Genomic DNA, 21525 nt, shown 5'->3' with positions numbered 1-21525 from the left:
TTAAGCATGTGGTTTAAACTCGTGGTTTAAGCTTTGAAGGCCACATACAGTATAGGGTACATTATATTGTCTGTTTACGGATTCCCTACTGTTATCAGCACCACACAACCCTGAGCTTTCGATCCACTCCCCATCCCCCACAACCGGAACCTGAGAGTCAAGGGGGAACCATAAACCTGCCTCTCAAACTCTCTCTGACCTGCGTGACCTGTGCCCTGATAGGTTGCTAGGGTTACTAGGGGGCCGGACATCTGCCCTTACTCTTGACTCCACAGCTCAGGGTTGTGAGGTGTTGATGTCTCCCTCAAGCAGTTGCAGAGAGCAACATCTCTATCTCTGCCCATCAACAACGAAACTAATGTACATTAAGTGGACAAAATATTAAGGACACCTGCTCTTTCCATGATATAGAAATACCAGGTGAATCCAGGTGAAAGCGATGATCCCTTATTGATGTCACTTGTTAAATACACTTCAATCAGTGAAGGTGAAGGGCAGGAGACAGGTTAAAGAAGGATTTTTAATCCTTGAGACAATTGAGACATGGATTGTGAATGTGTGCCATTCAGAGGGTGAATGGGCAAGACAAAAGATTGAAGTGCCTTTGAACACAGTAGATGCCAGGCGCACCGGTTTGAATGTGTCATGAACTGCAATGCTGCTGTTTTTTCCCACACTCGACAGTTTCCCATGTGTATCAAGAATGGTCCATCACCCAAAGGACATCCAGCCAACTTGACACAACTGTGGGAAGCATAGGAGTCCACATGGACTAGCATCCCTGTGGAAGGCTTTCGACACCTTGTGGAGTTCATGCCCCGATGAATTCAGGCTGTTCTGAGGGCGAAAGAGGGTGCAACTCAATATGGCGGAATGGTGTGCATGCCCAAAGGGAGTTGTGTGACATTAGTATATTGTTCTTCGTAGTTAGTTACTACTGTTGTCCCTCTGAGTTTACTGTGGGATGTAATACGCTGCAGGTGACATATGCATTCTATACATTCCCCAGCCATTTATTCTGTAAGATTCTGTATCTGTGCATTTGTGCCCGGGTGTATTCATTGGGTATGTGTTTATTCATTACTTCTGTTACAATACCACTACCATTCCCACTTTTCATCCCTATGTTCGTCTTCCTCAGTGTGTTTAAATAAAGTTTACTGTGTGTGTTAACTCTTGAGCTGCCTTAGCCCCCTCTAACTGGGGGCGGTGTCAGTGGGCCCAAGGTCAGCAACTACGTAGAGCCGGGCGGTGTCAGTGGGCCCAAGGTCAGCAACTACGTAGAGCCGGGCGGTGTCAGTGGGCCCAAGGTCAGCAACTACGTAGAGCCGGGCAGTGTCAGTGGGCCCAAGGTCAGCAACTACGTAGAGCCGGGCGGTGTCAGTGGGCCCAAGGTCAGCAACTACGTAGAGCCGGGCTGTTAAGTGGATCTAGGGTCAGCAACTACGTAGAGCCAGACCGTTCATTGCCTGTAACCTAGCCTTTACATAAAGCTATTCATATGGCCTTCTTGACCAGGTGGTCATACATGGAAGGGAGGATAAGTGAAAAAAGGTGTCTGAATTTCATATCTATCCTCTACTACCGTAACAGTGTAATTTAAATGTAAGTTGACACTACTCAGCGACCTTGTGGTTAGAGTGTCTGCCCTGAGATTGGAAGGTTGGGGGTTTGATCCCTGGTCAAGTCATTCCGAAGACTCTAAAGGACCTGATGCCTCTCTACTTGGCACTAAGGAGATAGATTGTGGGGGGTCAGGCCTTGTGATAGACTAGATCTGTCCAGGGGGGTGTCACTTTTCATCAAGATACCTCACACTACAGAGATAAGCTTCTGCCCTATGGGTCGTTCCAGCTCAGATAAGGCTACCTTATTATCATTAGTCTGCATATTGTGTAACACCTCTATATCACTTTATTTTACAGTTACCAGATACTTGTTTGTACTTTCAAAGGGCCCAGTGTGTACAGCAGCTCTCTACAGAATACATCAATAACAGAAGACATTGTTTAAAAAAAAAGTCTTTATTAAACCACAACCGTCAAAACAGTATGAAATTCCTCTCACTTTGGTGTAACATTATTTACGTACGGTAATTTCCGGACTATTAAGCGCACCTGAATATAAGCCGCACCCATTGAATTTAAAAAATATATATATTTTGAACATAAATAAGCCACACATGTCTATAAGCCGCAGGTGCCTACCGGTACATTGAAACAAATGAACTTTACACAGGCTTTAACGAAACACAGCTTGTAACAAAAATAAATAGGCTTTAACGAAACACGGCTTGTAACAAAAATAAATAGGCTTTAACGAAACACGGCTTGTAACAAAAAATAAAAAATGAGCAGTAAGCTTTAGTTGTCATTTTTGCACTGAGTCAAAATGACTACCGTAATCAGAATGATGGGAAGTTTGAGAGCGCTCGATTTAATCTAAACAGTAAACAAAAAAGTTTGTTTGACCTTAACCTGTTCGGCAATTTCATTGGTCTAATGAAAGCTTCATGCCGCCAAAAAACTGAGCACGTCACAGAATGTGTTTTTTTTTTTAGAAAAAAAAAATGGAAAGCGGGAAAAATCCATATATTAGCCGCGTCATTGTTTAAGCCGAGGGGTTCAAAGCGTGGGGAAAAAAGTTGCGGCTTATAGTCCGGAATTTACGGTACTGTAATTGGTCTGTCCATAGTTAACAGTCTCTGTGGTCAGTTAGTTAAAGACACATATATATATGTACAGTGTTGAATGTATTTTTTTCCCAGTGAGATAACATTCCACTACAAATGGTTACACATATTCACCGTGGTCAATTCCAGCATTTAATAACTCCTACATAACCATTCTATTGTTAATAAAAAAAATCATGTAACATCAACTTCTCTGATTTTAATATAAACCTCAACACAAAGCAAACAAACACATTTCAAACAATATGCAAAAGTGTGACTCCTGTCAGCTCATTGTAAATAAGAATTTGTTCTTAAATGACTTGCCTAGTTAAATAAAGATTCAATTGAAAAAAAAATGAAAAAAAATATAAATATATATATATATATATATATATATATATATATATATGTTTACCGGGTGGTTTTTCAGATTTGAACAAGAATGTGCTCCAGTTAAAATGAAAATAATTCAGAAAGTGTGCTTTGTTCATACAGCACTCACTATACATGAAGTGGGCCATTGGGCTTCCTTACTGCTTACTGCTGCACCAATCCACATTTTAATTTCCACCAGAAGCACTGGGTATAACCTCAAAAGTTGGGGTCCAACACCTACAGTAAATGATGTAAGACTCAAGGCTAGTAATACAAACTCATATGATCACATGCACTTACGACTCCTCTACTTTCTCTTTGTACCATCATGTCATAACAAGCCATGCACTTTGACATTCTTCAGACCCAATTGGGTATGATGTAAACGTGATTATTTTCATAGTTTGATGTGCCAAAGAACTTAACTGACATTCAAATTAGACCAATTAGTCAAAGTAAACAAACTAGCTAGCAGTAGAAGTAGCTAGCAGTAATTCATAGATTATAACTGTATAATTTCCAGGTAATTACTCTGACCTTTTTATTGATAACTTCAAAGTCCTTTTTAAATAGATGAGGCCTGCGCTGTTTGAAGCATTATACAATGCGACAGAAGTGTAATACAATCATTTCACGTCATTGTAGGTCCCTTGTTTTGACCAAATGTGGGTAACACAAACTGGCAAAAAAAATGTAACCAGGGATGCAGTGGTAGTGATAAAAAGGGTAATTTCTGATCGCCAATCAAGATGATGGGTGGCGAATAACACCCATGTTAACGTTAGCAATTCTAATTTAGTGGGTTGATATCTAACCATGTCTACAGTAAGACACATTCTGTCTCGACACCTAGCTAATCCTAGGCCTAAATCATAAAAGCTGCAATCATATTTCACATGAAAAGCAACAAACTATTGTATCATAATGCTGTAAAGATGTTTAAAGGCCCAGTGCAATCAAAAACATGATTTTCACACTATGAGGTTGGAATAATACTGTGAAATTGATGATAATGCCAAGTTTGGTGTAAGAGCTGTTTGAAAAGACAGCCTGAAATTTCAGACAGAGGGTTCTACATGGAAATCAAAAGGGTTCTACCTGGAACCAAAAAGGGTTCTGCTATGGGGACAACCAAAGAACCTTTTTGGAACCCTTTTTTCTAAGAGTACCCTGGACCTCCAGTCTCCACATTTTATCACCTGGTGATACGTTTTAAGTAGTTTTTTGTACTTTTTTGCATATTTACATAAAATGAAGAAATATACATGCCAGACATGCTACCTATGTTTATGACAAATGATATACAACAAGTAACGTGTGACTAGCTACACTTGAATACGTTTTAAGTGTCGAGTGATGAAACCAATTAAAAATATTTGATAGAAAATGGAATTCAGCAATAGATCAATGCTCAAAATTCATTAACAGTTCAATTTCCTCGTTACCTTTAGTGTTTTTATTTTTTTCTGAGCGCTTTGTCATCTTCACACCTTTGAAATGTGTCTCCTGAAAATACTTGAAATACAATACTTGAGTTCCCTCAATCTGTGACTCCAATCTCCGCTCAATACAAAAATACACTCTTCATCTCTCTCTGTTTTTTGCACTATAAAGGTACACTGACAGAGGGTGAAATCACATCGACATGTCATGGAACTAATATATTTTACAAAACATTAGAAATTGCACAAAATAAATAGGGGTTCTTCGCACCATTCTCTCCCCACTCTCGGTCCATAGGCGTATTTGAGCTCGTTAACGGCGACAGAATGTATAAGCTTGTGCAGACCCAGACAGATTGATGTCCTTCCTCAAGATGCACTAGCAGCTCCTGCGGCTCCACTTCCAACGAGTCCGGAGGCATTCAGATTTTATAGCCTGCTGTCCATCATACTGGCATCACTAAATCCACTTTGACGGCCCCTCTGGATCCTCCTCCCCTCCCTGTAATTGGTTCCTAGGGGTTGTAACCCCTGACGGCCCCAGGCCGCCGTTGTAATGGGCCACTAGCGACACAATGGTGGGCCTGAACATGTCAGAGTAAGCAGGGGCGGCTGAGTCCAGGGTTTCATTCCCCAGCTGGGGGACGACGCTGGTGGGCTGCCCAAGGGAGGCAACCATGAAAGTTAAGTTGTGGTGGTTGGTTTTGCGGGCACTGCCTCGGACGGCTTTGGGCGGTGCCTTGGAGGAGTTCCTGAGGCTGGAACCCCTCTGAGGCTCTTGGCACCTCAGCAGCGCTCGGAAGCACCTGTGGAACTGGCATACCAGTGTACACACACACACACACATGCCCACGTTCAAACACACACCCAACATGCAGACGGACAAACAGAAGGGAAGATACGGAGACAGTAGATCATCTGTTGGCTGTATATTATCAGATTGATCCACGAAGGAATGGTCAGGCTAGAAAACACATCCAGTCATGGCCTTTCTTAAAATGGGGAAAACAAATTATGTGAGTATGTACTGTCATTAGTCTTTATTCGTTGCAAACAGCAGTGTTAAGGTTTAAGGACCATTTACTAATGTACCTACTTCAAGTTGTTACCCAACCCAACTCCACAAAGACTACTTAGAGATACTTGTGTACCTGCTTGAGGTTAATATATGCCATTTAGCATACAGTCATGCGTGCATACATTTTACGTATGGGTGGTCCCGGCAATCGAACCCACTACCCTGTGGTTACAAGCGCCATGCCCAACAAAGTGAGCTACAAAATCCCATCTCCGCAGGCACAATCACATAAACTCTCCAACTTCCTACTGACAAACAAGGGGTCCATACAAGTTGAGCCTTTCTCACCAGGGAAATTAATTCGCTCCGTGACACATGACTCCCGCTCTCTTTCTCTTGAGAAGTGCAATGGTCGATAATTACGAGCAATTCGGAGCCGTCTGATTGGAGACCTCCTTTTCCTTTTCATGTGGAACAAAGCTGAGAGACACTAATTATATGTGCATTTCCCAAATGGAATTAAATGCTGAATTAATTACATTCTCAATCAAGAATGGAACAATTTCAGCTTTTTCAATTGGATAAGTGTTTTCTAATGTGAGGTGCTGGTAACCTTAAATGGAAAAAGCCTGCTGAGGTAAGAGGACAACAGAGACTTATTTTCTCAACCGTACCCTAACCACTACATCATAGTCCCGTCCCAGAGAGATGAGCAATGATTACAATAAGGGACTAGATGGAGTCAGGTCTATAATTATTGGCACTCTTGATAAAGATTAGCAAAAAAGATTGTATACAATAAATAATACAAATACAAATATTGTATTCTCAAAAAATGTGGAAATGTTGCTCAGAGAAAGAGATTTTGTTTAACAAGTAATCATTTTTTAATTGTATTTTTTAAATAAGGGTAAAAATGATTGGCACCCCTGTTTGCAGCACCCTCCCCTTGTGAGGGTAACAACACTGAGCCTTATTCTAAAATGTTTTATGACATTGGAAAACATGTTGGGGAGGGATCTTAGACCATTCCTCCATACAGAATCTTTCCAGATCCTTGATATCCTTTGTCTGTTCTTATGAACTTCCCTCTTTAATTCAAACCACAGGTTTTCAATAGGGTTCAAGTCCGGAGACTGAGTTGGCCATTGCAAAATGTTGATTTTGTAGTCAATTAATCATATCTTTGTGGATTTGAATGTGTGCTTGGGGTTATTATCTTGCTGGAAGATCCACCTCCGGCCAAGTTTCAGCCTCCTGACAAAGACAACCAAGTTTTTGGGCAAAAATGTCCTGGTACTGGGTAAAGTTCATGCTGTTGACCTTAATAAGAGCCCCTGGACCAGTGGAAGCAATATAGACCCATAACATCAAAGATCCACCACCATGTTCTACCGTAGGTATAAGGTACTTTTCTGCATATGCTTCTGCCTATCAACAGAAATAGATTGGATTCTGCATGAACACGCCATCTATATTTAAAACCCACAAAGTGATCAGGAAACTACAGATGATCTATCTCACGTTTTACTCCAAAGTCAAAAACTCAAAGCTCAGATATTTAATTTATTGAAAGCAGATAGACTGAATTATTAAAAAAAACTCCAGATCCCGTTTTGAAAGCATAACAATTAGGCCATTGGATTGTTTTTATTCCAGGCATGCACACATACAGATGGAGACAGAGACCCTTAGTAGAAAAAGCCTATGGCCCAGGCCGAACTTTCACAAACCTCCCGTCCTGTACCGCCATCTTAAGGGCACTGACGTCACCTCCCTTGAGAAAACGTAGTGTACTTAGTATACTCAGCATATTTCATGTATACTTATAGTCTACTACATTTCCTCAAAAGAAGTCAAAAAGTAGAGAGCCCTACGGCACTGTTGCCTCTTCAGACGGAATACACAAAAACAGAGACACACACACACACACACACACACACACACACACACACACAAAATATAATCCAGACAAAACCAAGATACAGTAACACAGATCCACAGTATGTTGGCAAAAGTAGACAATCCCCATCTCATGATGTCATATTGGAGAGGCTAGAGACTGGCATGAGGTGGACAGAACCTCTATGATCTTGTTGTTGAGCATCCCCTGGTTTTTGTCAGCTGTCAAAACACAAACCCTACTGGGGAGAGGATAGGATAGATGAGTGAGAGGTGGAAAGCAGAGCAAGAGACAGCAAAAAGCCATATACTGTATGGGTGATATAGGAGGGAAACATCAAATAGCGGGTCTAAGACCAGGATGGAAAGAACTGAGATATGTAGGTGGAATGAGAGAAGTTGTGAGACAGTTTGTAATGAACTTTGTTCTGGTCTGGTTCAGTGCATTGAAGCTATAGATCTAGATGTCTCATTGGCACTGGATGAAAAACACCCGAGGGGTATGTAACGAATAGGGGTGGAGGAGTTGGTTAGCTCCAAGGCTAGCTCCGCAAACACAGCAGTTTCTATAAGGCCGGGAGTCAATCCGAACCTTCTAGTTAACAACGGAGATTCAAGGTAAATTGAAGGTAAACGCTGCAGATGTCGGCTCAATTGAAAACTACCTTTAAAGCGGCAATCAGTAATTGAAACAATAACAAAGCGTACTCCCACTTTTTAATTTAACCAGGCAAGTCAGTTAAGAACACATTTTTATTTTACAATGATGGACTACTGGGGAACAGTGGGTTAACTGCCTTGTTCAGGGGCTGAACTACATATTTTTACCTTGTCAGCTCAGGGATTCGATCCAGCAACCTTTCAGTTACAGGCCCAACACTTTAACCACTACTTACTGCCCCAAAATGACTGACCATCCATGATGTCAAAGTTATATTTGTAATGTTTTGAGGCTATACAGTGTTTCTTTATACTTACATTGTTTACAAACATTGGAGTAAAACAGCTTATATTATGGGTTTTGATGGCATACGACGTTGAACTAAGCTCATGAGCCATTTATAAGTTACATCAATGGGTACATATACAGTACCAGTCAGAATTGTGGCCACACCTACTCATTCTTCATTATTACTATTTTCTACATTGTAGAATAATAGTGAAGACATCAAAACTATGAAATAACACATATGGAATCATATAGTAACCAAAAAAGTGTTAAACAAATCAAAATCTATATTTATATTTGATATTCTTCAAAGTAGTCACACTTTGCCTTGATGACAGCTTTGCACACTAATTTTAAAGGAAATACACGAAGTATACAAAACATTAAGAACACCTGCTCTTTCCATGACATAGACTGACCAGGTGAATCCAGGTGAAAGCTATGATCCCTTATTGATGTCACTTGCTAAATCCACTTCAATCAGTGTAGATTAAGGGGAGGAAACAGGTTAAAGAAGGATTTTTAAGCCTTGAGACAATTGAGACATGGATTGTGTGTGTGCCATTCAGAGGGTGAATAGGCAAGACAAAATATTTAAGTGCCTTTGAACGGGGTATGGTAGTAGGTGCCAGGCACACCGGTTTGTATCAAGAACTGCAACGCTGCTGGGTTTTTCACACTCAACAGTTTCCCATGTGTATCAAGAATGGTCCACCACCCAAAGGACATGTAGAGTCCATGCCCAGACAAATTTGAGGCTGTTCTTAAGGCAAAACGGTGATCCTAATGTTTGGTATAGCCAGTGTATATAGATGATTTTATTCACAAAAACTGTTGTGAAACAACTGTTGAAAGGACTTGAGGAAGAAAGGGAATGGAAAAGGGAATGGGGATACTAGTCAGTTGTACAACTGAATGCCTTCAACTGAAATGTGTCTTCCGCATTTAACCTAAACCCCTCAAGAGTTGTAATGTGAATCTGGCTGACATGAACTGATCATAAAGCAGGGAGACGTAACCTACACAGCTGGACAACAGTTGTTCTCCTCCATTACTACTGATATGTGATTGAGGTAGAAATGTTACATGTTTGATTTGCCAGTAGAAATGTCAGATGTATAAACTTTAAAACGCTTCATTCTTTTACCCGCAGATAATTTTCACTTTGTTTGGCAGCACCTTTACTGGGCCTTTATAAACAAAATGCTCTAGTTCTGCAAAATAATTTGGATATTTGTTTCCTTACCTCATAAGCAACAGGAAATGTGAATTATTGTTTGGATTATAATTAATGGGTATTTTTGTAGGGGTTGATAATTGTTTAGTCAGGACAATTGAAGTCTGACATTTTAAAGTGGAAATTTCAAACTTTAGAAACCTCAAATATACTACATGTTTGCATTTTCTGCTGTGCAGGACATTTCCTGCAAAAACAGGGTGATCAAATGAAGATCCTGCATCTGTATGCTCGTTTTTATAGCAATTTTAACAATCCTCCATCTGCAACATCCATGGCCACCTTCACTGTAATAAGAGGGAGAGAAGTAGCTAATTGTACTCACCATATACACAGTGCCATACTGTTGTCTTCGACGGTCTTCAGTGAGACAAACACATACCGCTACTTGTATCTGTACAGCATTTTTAGTCTTCAACTCGCCTCAACTCACAGTTTCCATTGTTACGGGCTGGGAGGAATTGAAGACTGAAAATGACATACAGGACATTCCGGTCTCCGATGGCTCAAAACATTCTGTAAGGTCAGCCATTGTTGGGATGTATGATTTGAAAGAGGCACGATGAGACATTGGAGCATTCATACTGTCATTACATAGCATTATATCATTAATAGCGAGCTTGTGAGCAATAAACCTACATTTAAGACATAGAGGGCTTTAGACTCTGAACACCAGTGTTTTACTGTTGAGTAAAAGTTGCACTTGATACACACAGCACTGGACTCATAGGAAAAAGTTCATGGAGCTGTATGTACATAACTACTTCAATTACCTCATACCCCGGCACATCGACTCGGTACTGGGACTCCCTGTATTTACAGTAGCCATGTTATTACCTGGTACTCCCTGTATATAGCCATGTTATTACCTGGTACTCCCTGTATATACAGTAGCCATGTTATTACCTGGTACTCCCTGTATATAGCCATGTTATTACCTGGTACTCCCTGTATATAGCCATGTTATTACCTGGTACTCCCTGTATTTACAGTAGCCATGTTATTACCTGGTACTCCCTGTATATAGCCATGTTATTACCTGGTACTCCCTGTATATAGCCATGTTATTACCTGGTACTCCCTGTATATAGCCATGTTATTACCTGGTACTCCCTGTATATACAGTAGCCATGTTATTACCTGGTACTCCCTGTATATACAGTAGCCATATTATTTTTACTCATCATTGTTATTCATTATTCACTGTGTATTTATTCCTCGTATTCCTCAAAAATAAAACCTCCTAACAGAATAACTCAACAGAAATACACTCTGCTTTATTTGTCCGTGAGTGGAATACATTTGATAACAATACAGGGGGGGAAAATACAGTATATCACAATTTGTACTGATCAATTATTTGGGTGTTTCTGGATATTTTATTAATCACCTTTTTGATAGGTATGCAACAATGGGATCTCCCCTCGAGGCAACTCCAGGAGTTTAGCTATACTGAAACAACTCTCTGTATGACAGTTCACTTCCTTGCCCTGACCACTGTTCAAACCCCCTTTATTTGACTCACTGGTCCAAAGAGCATAATAACAAAAATCGACACACACAATACAAGGGTTGGAACCGGTTCAGGGAACAGAACCAAAAACCAGAGAATAACCACATTTTCCATGGAATAGAACCATAACTGAGAACGATAGTGATCTACACTGTTTCCGGGAAGCATTCCTTTAAAAGCACGGGAATCAGTTAATGACGATCTTTTATGTTCTGGGACTTTATTTCTTCAGTTCCACAAAAAAAAAACATAACAAAGCCTCTACACAAATCCCTGTGTCACTCAGAAACGTATTCCAGTGTCTGCCTGCCTTTTCCAGTGTGTTAGCTAGCCAGCTTGTTAGCTAGCTCTGGTCGAGCTCTTGAAAACTCAAAGCGGCACTATGTGTAAAATAAAATTATTTTATATTTATTTCACCTTTATTTAACCAGGTAGGCCAGTTGAGAACAGGTTCTCATTTACAACTGCAACCTGGTCAAGATAAAGCAAAGCAGTGTGACACAAACAACAACACAGAGTTACACATGGAATATACAAACGTACAGTCAATAACACAATAAAAAAAGTCTATATACAGTGTGTGCACATGGCGTAAGGAGGTAAGGCAATAAATAGGTCACAGTAGCTGTCACGTCCTGGCCAGTATAAGGGTTAATTAGTATTGTAGTTTGGTCAGGACGTGGCAGAGGGTATTCGTTTTATGTGGTTCGGGGTGGTGTGTTTGTTAAAAGGGTGTTTGATTTAGTATTTCCGGGTGTTGGTTTATGTTTAGGTATTTCTATGTTTAGTCTAGTATGTCTGTTTCTATGTTTGGTTAATTGGGGTTGGGACTCTCAGTTGAAGGCAGGTGTTGTCTATCTGCCTTTGATTGAGAGTCCCATATATGAGGGTGTGTTTGTTTGTTATTTGTGGGTGATTGTTCTGTGTTTAGCCGAGTGCCTTACCAGACTGTCAGTTTGTCAATCGTTCGTGTTTTTTTGTTGTTATTTTTGTACGTTCGTTTTTTGGAAGTTAATAAACAAGATGAGCATTCACATACCTGCTGCGTTTTGGTCCTCAATTTCCAACGACAACCGTGACAGAATCACCCACCAACTATGGACCAAGCAGCAGAAGAAGGAGCAGAGGGAATTCGAGTTGGACTGGCGGGAGAAGTGGACCTGGGACGAAGTTCTGGACGGGGCCGGACCTTGGCACCAGGCTGGGGAGTATCGCCGCCCGCAGTGGGAAATTGAGGCAGCCAAGGCAGAGAGGCGTAGGTACGAGGCCATGGACGCGCTGAGGGAGAAGCACGAGAGGCACCCCCAATACATTTTTTGGGGGGGCACACGGGTAGTTTGGCTAGGCGTAAGAAGAGCCGGAAGCCAGCTACCCGTGGTTATATGGAGGAGTGTATGGGGTGGAGAGCGCTATGTTGCGCTGAGGAGCGCACTATCTCACCCATACGCACGCACAGTCCGGTGCGCGTTATTCCAGCCCCTCGCAGGTGCCGTGCTAGAGCGGGCATCCAGCCTGGTAGGAGGATGCCTGCGCAGCGCATCTGGTCGCCGGTACGCCTCCGAGGACCAGGCTACCCAACTCCCGCTCTACGCACGGCTACCATCAGGCCCCTGCACAGCCCAGTCTGCCCTGTACGAGCACCCTGCTCGTACAGGGCTACTAGTTCCATCCAGCCAAGGCGGGTTGTGCAGTAAGATCTAGACCGACTGTGCGCCTCCATAGCCCTGGGTTTCCAGCTCCTGTCTCTCGTGCGGACCCGGAAGTGCGTCAACCCAGTCCGACTCGTCCTGTTCCCGCTCCCCGCACTAGCCTGGAGGTGCGTGTTCATAATCTGGTAAGCCCAGTACCAGCACCACGCACCAGGCTACAAGTGCGTAAACCCAGCCACGCCAGTCAACAGTCATCAGAGCTGCCCGCCAGTCAACAGTCATCAGAGCTGCCCGCCAGTCAACAGTAATCAGAGCTGCCCGCCAGTCAACAGTCGTCATCAGAGCTGCCCGCCAGTCAACAGTCGTCATCAGAGCTGCCCGCCAGTCAACAGTCGTCATCAGAGCTGCCCGCCAGTCAACAGTCGTCATCAGGCCAGTCAACAGTCGTCATCAGAGCTGCCCGCCAGTCAACAGTCGTCATCAGAGCTGCCCGCCAGTCAACAGTCGTCATCAGAGCTGCCCGCCAGTCAACAGTCGTCATCAGGCCAGTCAACAGTCGTCATCAGAGCTGCCCGCCAGTCAACAGTCGTCATCAGAGCTGCCCGCCAGTCAACAGTCGTCATCAGGCCAGTCAACAGTCGTCATCAGGCCAGTCAACAGTCGTCATCAGGCCAGTCAACAGTCGTCATCAGGCCAGTCAACAGTCGTCATCAGGCCAGTCAACAGTCGTCATCAGAGCTGCCCGCCAGTCAACAGTCGTCATCAGAGCTGCCCGCCAGTCAACAGTCGTCATCAGAGCTGCCCGCCAGTCAACAGTCGTCATCAGAGCTGCCCGCCAGTCAACAGTCGTCATCAGAGCTGCCCGCCAGTCAACAGTCGTCATCAGAGCTGCCCGCCAGTCAACAGTCGTCATCAGAGCTGCCCGCCAGTCAACAGTCGTCATCGCTGCCCGCCAGTCAACAGTCGTCATCGCTGCCCGCCAGTCAACAGTCGTCAGAGCTGCCCGCCAGTCAACAGTCGTCAACAGACTGCGCTGAACTGCCGGAGTGGCCAGACTGCGCTGAACTGCCGGAGTGGCCAGACTGCGCTGAACTGCCGGAGTGGCCAGACTGCGCTGAACTGCCGGAGTGGCCAGACTGCCCTGACTGTCCCGAGTGGCCAGACTGTCCCGACTGCCCAGACAGTCCCGAGTGGCCAGACTGCCCAGACTGTCCCGAGTGGCCAGACTGCCCAGACTGTCCCGAGTGGCCAGACTGCCCAGACTGTCCCGAGTGGCCAGACTGCCCAGACTGTCCCGAGTGGCCAGACTGCCCCGACTGCCCCCCGGCGATGCCAGACTGGCCCGACTGCCCCTCGGCGATGCCAGAGTGGCCCGACAGCCTGGAACGGCCGGAACCAGAGCCACCTCCAGATATAGGTGGGTTGGGGAGGGGGGGTGTAGCACAGTGCCGTCGTTGACGGCAGCCACCCTCCCTTCCCTCCCTTTAGTAGGGGGGGAATTTTGGTTTTGTTGTTTGGGGGTTGTTTTTTTTTGTTGTTTTTGGTTTTTTAAGGTGCTTCCGGGGTTAGCACCTTTAAGGGGGGGGGGTACTGTCACGTCCTGTCCAGTATAAGGGTTAATTAGTATTGTAGTTTGGTCAGGACGTGGCAGAGGGTATTCGTTTTATGTGGTTCGGGGTGGTGTGTTTGTTAAAAGGGTGTTTGATTTAGTATTTCCGGGTTTTGGTTTATGTTTAGGTATTTCTGTTTAGTCTAGTATGTCTGTTTCTATGTTTGGTTAATTGGGGTTGGGACTCTCAGTTGAAGGCAGGTGTTGTCTATCTGCCTTTGATTGAGAGTCCCATATATGAGGGTGTGTTTGTTTGTTATTTGTGGGTGATTGTTCTGTGTTTAGCCGAGTGCCTTACCAGTTTGTCAATCGTTCGTGTTTTTTTTTGTTATTTTTGTACGTTCGTTTTTTGGAAGTTAATAAACAAGATACACATACCTGCTGCGTTTTGGTCCTCAATTTCCAACGACAACCGTGACAGTAGCAAAGTAATTACAATTTAGCAAATTAACACTGGAGTGATAGATGTGCAGATGATGATGTGCAAGTAGAAATACTGGAAATACAGGTGTGCAAAAAAGTAAATAAAACAATATGGGGATGAGGTAGGTAGTTGGATGGGCTATTTACAGATGGGCTGTGTAATGTAATGGAACTGAGAGTCATGATCAGGGGCTAGCTCTGGTCCAACGCTAGTTAAGTCAACTCTCTGAAGTTCAAAGACATTCAAAGTTCCTTCATAGAAGCCGCTCCTCCGTAGGTATAATTCTGTGGGCCTAATTCAGATAATGCACGTCATAACAAAAAGATGCCTAGCGCTTCAAGCCCAGCGCTCTCCTTACCCGGAAAATGTCAGTCCTACGCCACACCCTACACTACACTTGTCTGTCTAATGCATGTACATAGCTTGCACGCTCCATAGCAAGCTGCTCAATCCATTGGTGAAGTCATTTAATGTCAATCTAAATGTTTAAAATATATATATTTGATTTCAGAGGTTTAAAAAGGAACAGAAAGGAACGATATGATTTGATATGAACTGTAACTTTTTGTTGGGGTTCAAACCGGTTTAGGACTTCATTTTGCTGGTCGGAACAGTGGAATGGAACAAAACAAATAACGGTTCTGTTCACAACCAAATGATTGGAAAATAATTTGGGTTCCAACCCTTTGCAATGTGGCAGTACTTTCGATTGAGTTACAGACATTTCCCGCCTCTTAGTTGGCACGGCCTTGATGTTTCTGGGAATAAATTAAATGTCCCTAACAACAACTGCATACAGAGCAATAGTCATCCACTCTGCCCACATGACAAGGGAACAACACCAGGATAACATCAGTCAGTTTTACTGATTGATAAGGGAACAACACTCGGATAACATCAGTCCGTTTTACTGATTGATAAGGGAACAACACTAGGATAACATCAGTCCGTTTTACTGATTGATAAGGGAACAACACCAGGATAACATCAGTCCGTTTTACTGATTGATAAGGGAACAACACTAGGATAACATCAGTCCGTTTTACTGATTGATAAGGGAACAACACCAGGATAACATCAGTCCGTTTTACTGATTGATAAGGGAACAACACCAGGATAACATCAGTCCGTTTTACTGATTGATAAGGGAACAACACCAGGATAACATCAGTCCGTTTTACTGATTGATAAGGGAACAACACTCGGATAACATCAGTCCGTTTTACTGATTGATAAGGGAACAACACTCGGATAACATCAGTCCGTTTTACTGATTGATAAGGGAACAACACTAGGATAACATCAGTCCGTTTTACTGATTGATAAGGGAACAACACCAGGATAACATCAGTCCGTTTTACTGATTGATAAGGGAACAACACCCGGATAACATCAGTCCGTTTTACTGATTGATAAGGGAACAACACTCGGATAACATCAGTCCGTTTTACTGATTGATAAGGGAACAACACTCGGATAACATCAGTCCGTTTTACTGATTGATAAGGGAACAACACCAGGTTAACATCAGTCCGTTTTACTGATTGATAAGGGAACAACACCAGGATAACATCAGTCCGTTTTACTGATTGATAAGGGAACAACACTAGGATAACATCAGTCCGTTTTACTGATTGATAAGGGAACAACACTAGGATAACATCAGTCCGTTTTACTGATTGATAAGGGAACAACACTCGGATAACATCAGTCCGTTTTACTGATTGATAAGGGAACAACACTAGGATAACATCAGTCCATTTTACTGATTGATAAGGGAACAACACCAGGATAACATCAGTCCGTTTTACTGATTGATAAGGGAACAACACCAGGATAACATCAGTCAGTTTTACTGATTGATAAGGGAACAACACTCGGATAACATCAGTCCGTTTTACTGATTGATAAGGGAACAACACCAGGATAACATCAGTCCGTTTTACTGATTGATAAGGGAACAACACTCGGATAACATCAGTCCGTTTTACTGATTGATAAGGGAACAACACTAGGATAACATCAGTCCGTTTTACTGATTGATAAGGGAACAACACCAGGATAACATCAGTCCGTTTTACTGATTGATAAGGGAACAACACTCGGATAACATCAGTCCGTTTTACTGATTGATAAGGGAACAACACTCGGATAACATCAGTCCGTTTTACTGATTGATAAGGGAACAACACTCGGATAACATCAGTCCGTTTTACTGATTGATAAGGGAACAACACTCGGATAACATCAGTCCGTTTTACTGATTGATAAGGGAACAACACCAGGATAACATCAGTCCGTTTTACTGATTGATAAGGGAACAACACCAGGATAACATCAGTCCGTTTTACTGATTGATAAGGGAACAACACTCGGATAACATCAGTCCGTTTTACTGATTGATAAGGGAACAACACTCGGATAACATCAGTCCATTTTACTGATTGATAAGGGAACAACACTCGGATAACATCAGTCCGTTTTACTGATTGATAAGGGAACAACACTAGGATAACATCAGTCCGTTTTACTGATTGATAAGGGAACAACACTCGGATAACATCAGTCCGTTTTACTGATTGATAAGGGAACAACACTCGGATAACATCAGTCCGTTTTACTGATTGATAAGGGAACAACACTCGGATAACATCAGTCCGTTTTACTGATTGATAAGGGAACAACACTCGGATAACATCAGTCCGTTTTACTGATTGATAAGGGAACAACACTCGGATAACATCAGTCCGTTTTACTGATTGATAAGGGAACAACACTCGGATAACATCAGTCCGTTTTACTGATTGATAAGGGAACAACACCAGGATAACATCAGTCCGTTTTACTGATTGATAAGGGAACAACACCAGGATAACATCAGTCCGTTTTACTGATTGATAAGGGAACAACACTAGGATAACATCAGTCCGTTTTACTGATTGATAAGGGAACAACACCAGGATAACATCAGTCCGTTTTACTGATTGATAAGGGAACAACACGACCAGTGAATAACATCAGTCCGTTTTACTGATTGATAAGGGAACAACACTCGGATAACATCAGTCCGTTTTACTGATTGATAAGGGAACAACACTAGGATAACATCAGTCCGTTTTACTGATTGATAAGGGAACAACACCAGGTTAACATCAGTCCGTTTTACTGACTGATAAGGGAACAACACTAGGATAGCATCACATGAATGTATAGCCTAAGTGATAACAATCAATTTGATTAGAACGATCTTATCAGAAATAAACTAAAGTGAAGTGGGTGACAAGGATGCTTCACAAGTTGTTATACATACAAGATCAGCCAATTTGTTTCGACAGTTGGTCGTATTGAGAGAGAAAAATCCTGCCTCAATGGCAAAACAACAACTGATTACCTTTAATTATGTTAATTGTCTCCGATTGATTGTTTTTTTGCTTATGAGGAAATACAGAAACTGACTGTTACGCTCTGATGAAGGGTTGAACATCGTAGACAAAATGGATCCGCAGGGAATATACAATGAGGTCCAAAATGATTGACACCCTTGATAAATTAAATTGAAATACTGCGCTATATTTTATATAAAAAAAGGAAGTTATATTATTTTATACTATAACAAATACTTAGAGAGATTTTGTTTAATGTCGTTTTTCTCAAAAAGGTAAGGGTAAAAATTATTCACACCCGTTTTCAATAGAAGCACTAGAGCAAAGCATTATATTATACAGCAGATGCTGCAGATCGAGCGAAATCCTTTGTCCGCGCACACACACACACAGCTGCCTTTTTAAACCTGTCTGAAAAAAACTCTACTATATCTTTGTCTATAAGAAATTATCTGAGCTGCATGCGATTGAACAAGTCACAGGAAGCATGCGCTCCTTTCCTTGCCTTCATTTGGACACCAAACCCACCACTGGTGTGGGTGGCCAAAGAAATGTAAACACAGAGTTTGCTAAACGGCATTGGCACTTGGATTGGAACCGGTGCTTTGGTCAGATGACATGAAAATATTGGTATTTTTTGGGCACGCACACCAGTGCTGGGTTTGGCATCGAACTGAGAATGCATCAGCAGAAAAGAGTACCTACTGTAAAATATGGTGGTGGATCTTTGATATTACGGGGACTGTTCTGCGACCGTGTCTCACAGCTGTTTACTGGTGAAGGTGTACTGAGGTGTACTAAAGGAATACTGAAGGTGTAATGACGGTCGACTGAAGGTGTACTGAAGGTGTACTAAAGGAATACTGAAGGTGTACTGAAGGTCTACTGAAGGTGTACTGAAGGTGTACTTAAGGTGTACTGAAGGTCCACTGAAGGTCCACTGAAGGTGTACTGAAGGTGTACTGAAGGTCTACTGAAGGTCTACTGAAGGTCTACTGAAGGTGTACTGAAGGTCTACTGAAGGTGTACTGAAGGTGTACTGAAAGTCTACTGAAGGTCTACTGAAGGTCTACTGAAGATGTACTGAAGGTGTACTGAAAGTGTACTGAAGGTCTACTGAAGGTGTACTAATAACCCTATTTCTTTCACTTTGTATTCATGTGGATGATTACGAGCGTCTCAACTAGTTATGAAGATGGTATAATGTTATGTTATGAAGATGTAGGTGAACCCATGGTATAATGTTATGTTATGAAGATGTAGGTGACCCCATGGTATAATGTTATGTTATGAAGATGTAGGTGACCCCATGGTATAATGTTATGTTATGAAGATGTAGATGACCCCATGGTATAATGTTATGTTATGAAGATGTAGGTGACCCCATGGTGTTGTGTTATGTTATGAAGATGTAGGTGACCCCATGGTGTTGTGTTATGAAGATGTAGGTGAACCCATGGTGTTATGTTATGTTATGAAGATGTAGGTGACCCCATGGTGTAATGTGATGTTATGAAGATGTAGGTGACCCCATGGTATAATGTTATGAAGATGTAGGTGAACCCATGGTGTAATGTTATGTTATGAAGATGTAGGTGACCCCATGGTGTAATGTTATGTTATGACAGTCATGTAGGTGAACCCATGGTGTTGTGTTACAATTATGTCAGGATGTAAACCACAGTATTGCTAGAGGTTGCAAAAGGATGTAACCTTTCCCCTAATTCGCAGGTTTTCCAAAAATTCCCAGAATCCTCCAACCTTGGTTTCTGGAAAACCTGAGAATTTTGCAAGTATGACCATTCCGTTCTAACAGTGATGAGCATGATTATCTATCTCACCTGCTTGTTCATGAAGATATAGATAACAGGGTTGAAGACCGTGCTGGTCTTGGCCATGATCGCGGGGACGATGCTGGCCTCGGGGGTGACCAGGCCCGGGCGTCCAAAGGTGGCCAGCAAGGCCATGACCCCATACGGCAACCAGCACATCAGATACACCATCACCATGACGACCACCATGACGAGAACTCGCTGCTCCCTCTTCCTGCTCATAGCTGTGTTGATGGCGGTAACCTGCCGAGGCAATAAGCAGGGAAGGAGAGACGACGTGTGCAGTCGATGAAAGAGAAAGATACCAGAGGACAAAGAGGTAACAAAGGGGGGGCATAGAAAGACAGGAAGCGAGAGAGAACAACCTTAAGAATGTCATTCTTGCACCTCAGACACGGGGAACACACTGGCATTAGAGTGGAATCAGAGAAAGACAATGAAGGGAATGAGATGGAGTGGCTTTTCCCAGACAGGCATGTTCTGACAAACACACAGAAAGTGCTTAGCTACTGTTTAGGAGTCCTCATTTTATAGATTTTTCCCCAATTGTAAACAGTTGGTCGGCACCAGAGGAGGATGGTGGGAGGAGCTATAGGAGGACGTGCTCATTATAATGGCTTGAATGTAATATATATATATATATTTACCTTTATTTAACTAGGCAAATCAGTTAAGAACAAATTCTTATTTATAGTGACACCCTACCCCGGCCAAACCCGGACGACATTGGGCCAATTGTGCGCCGCCTTATGGGACTCCCAATCACGGCCGGCTGTGATACAGCCTGGAAATGAACCAGGGTCTGTAGTGACGCCTCTACCACTGAGATGCAGTGCCTTAGACCGCTGCACCACTCAGGAGCCCCGTTCCATCAAACACATCATATATGGAAACCCTGGAAACCACGTTTGACTCATTCCATTATGAATTCCATTTCAGACATTACAATGAGCTGTACTCCTATAGCTCCTGCCACCAGCCTCCTCTGTTAGGCACAATGCGACATCAGGGATACATGTAACATGTCCTGACATGGCTGGATTCTAAGGAACACACTCATGCATTGACAGACACACACACACACACACACACACACACACACACACACACACACAATAGAAACACAACACACACTATATAAACACACACACACTATATAAACACACACACACCATAGAAACACACACACTATAGAAACACACACACCATAGAAACACACACACACACACACACACAGTACCCGCTGGGCTTCTTGCTCTGCACAAACATGAGCTGTTTTTATTTCACTGTCTGCGTTGTTTCCCAATGGCCACCCGTCATATCAAATCAAATGTTATTTGTCACATGCTTCGTAAACAGGTGTAGACTAACAGTGAAATGCATACTTACGGCCCTTCCCAACAATTCAGAGGAAAAAAAAGATAAATAATAGTAAAATATATATATTTTTAAAGAATAACACGTGGACCAAACAAACAAGTTTCCACTTCGACAGAAACACGGGTTCAAAAGGCCTCA

The 21525-nt window shown here is 42.6% G+C and overlaps 1 protein-coding gene across 1 annotated transcript in view; it reads right to left on the bottom strand.

The window, feature by feature from the left end:
- Positions 1–2581: 2581 nt before the first annotated feature.
- Positions 2582–21525, bottom strand: part of LOC106597204 (pinopsin) — a 62405-nt gene continuing 43461 nt past the window's right edge. The window contains exons 3-4 of the mRNA XM_014188425.2: positions 20017–20250; positions 2582–5305 (exon numbers count right to left, since the gene is read on the bottom strand). Coding sequence (XP_014043900.1) covers positions 4952–5305; positions 20017–20250 — 588 coding nt within the window. The 3' untranslated portion in view covers positions 2582–4951. The remainder of the gene's footprint in view (positions 5306–20016; positions 20251–21525) is intronic.

The sequence above is a fragment of the Salmo salar genome, chromosome ssa03, assembly GCF_905237065.1.
Source record: "Salmo salar chromosome ssa03, Ssal_v3.1, whole genome shotgun sequence".
Lineage (NCBI taxonomy): Eukaryota > Metazoa > Chordata > Actinopteri > Salmoniformes > Salmonidae > Salmo > Salmo salar.
This window is presented reverse-complemented; position numbering and strand designations above follow the sequence as displayed.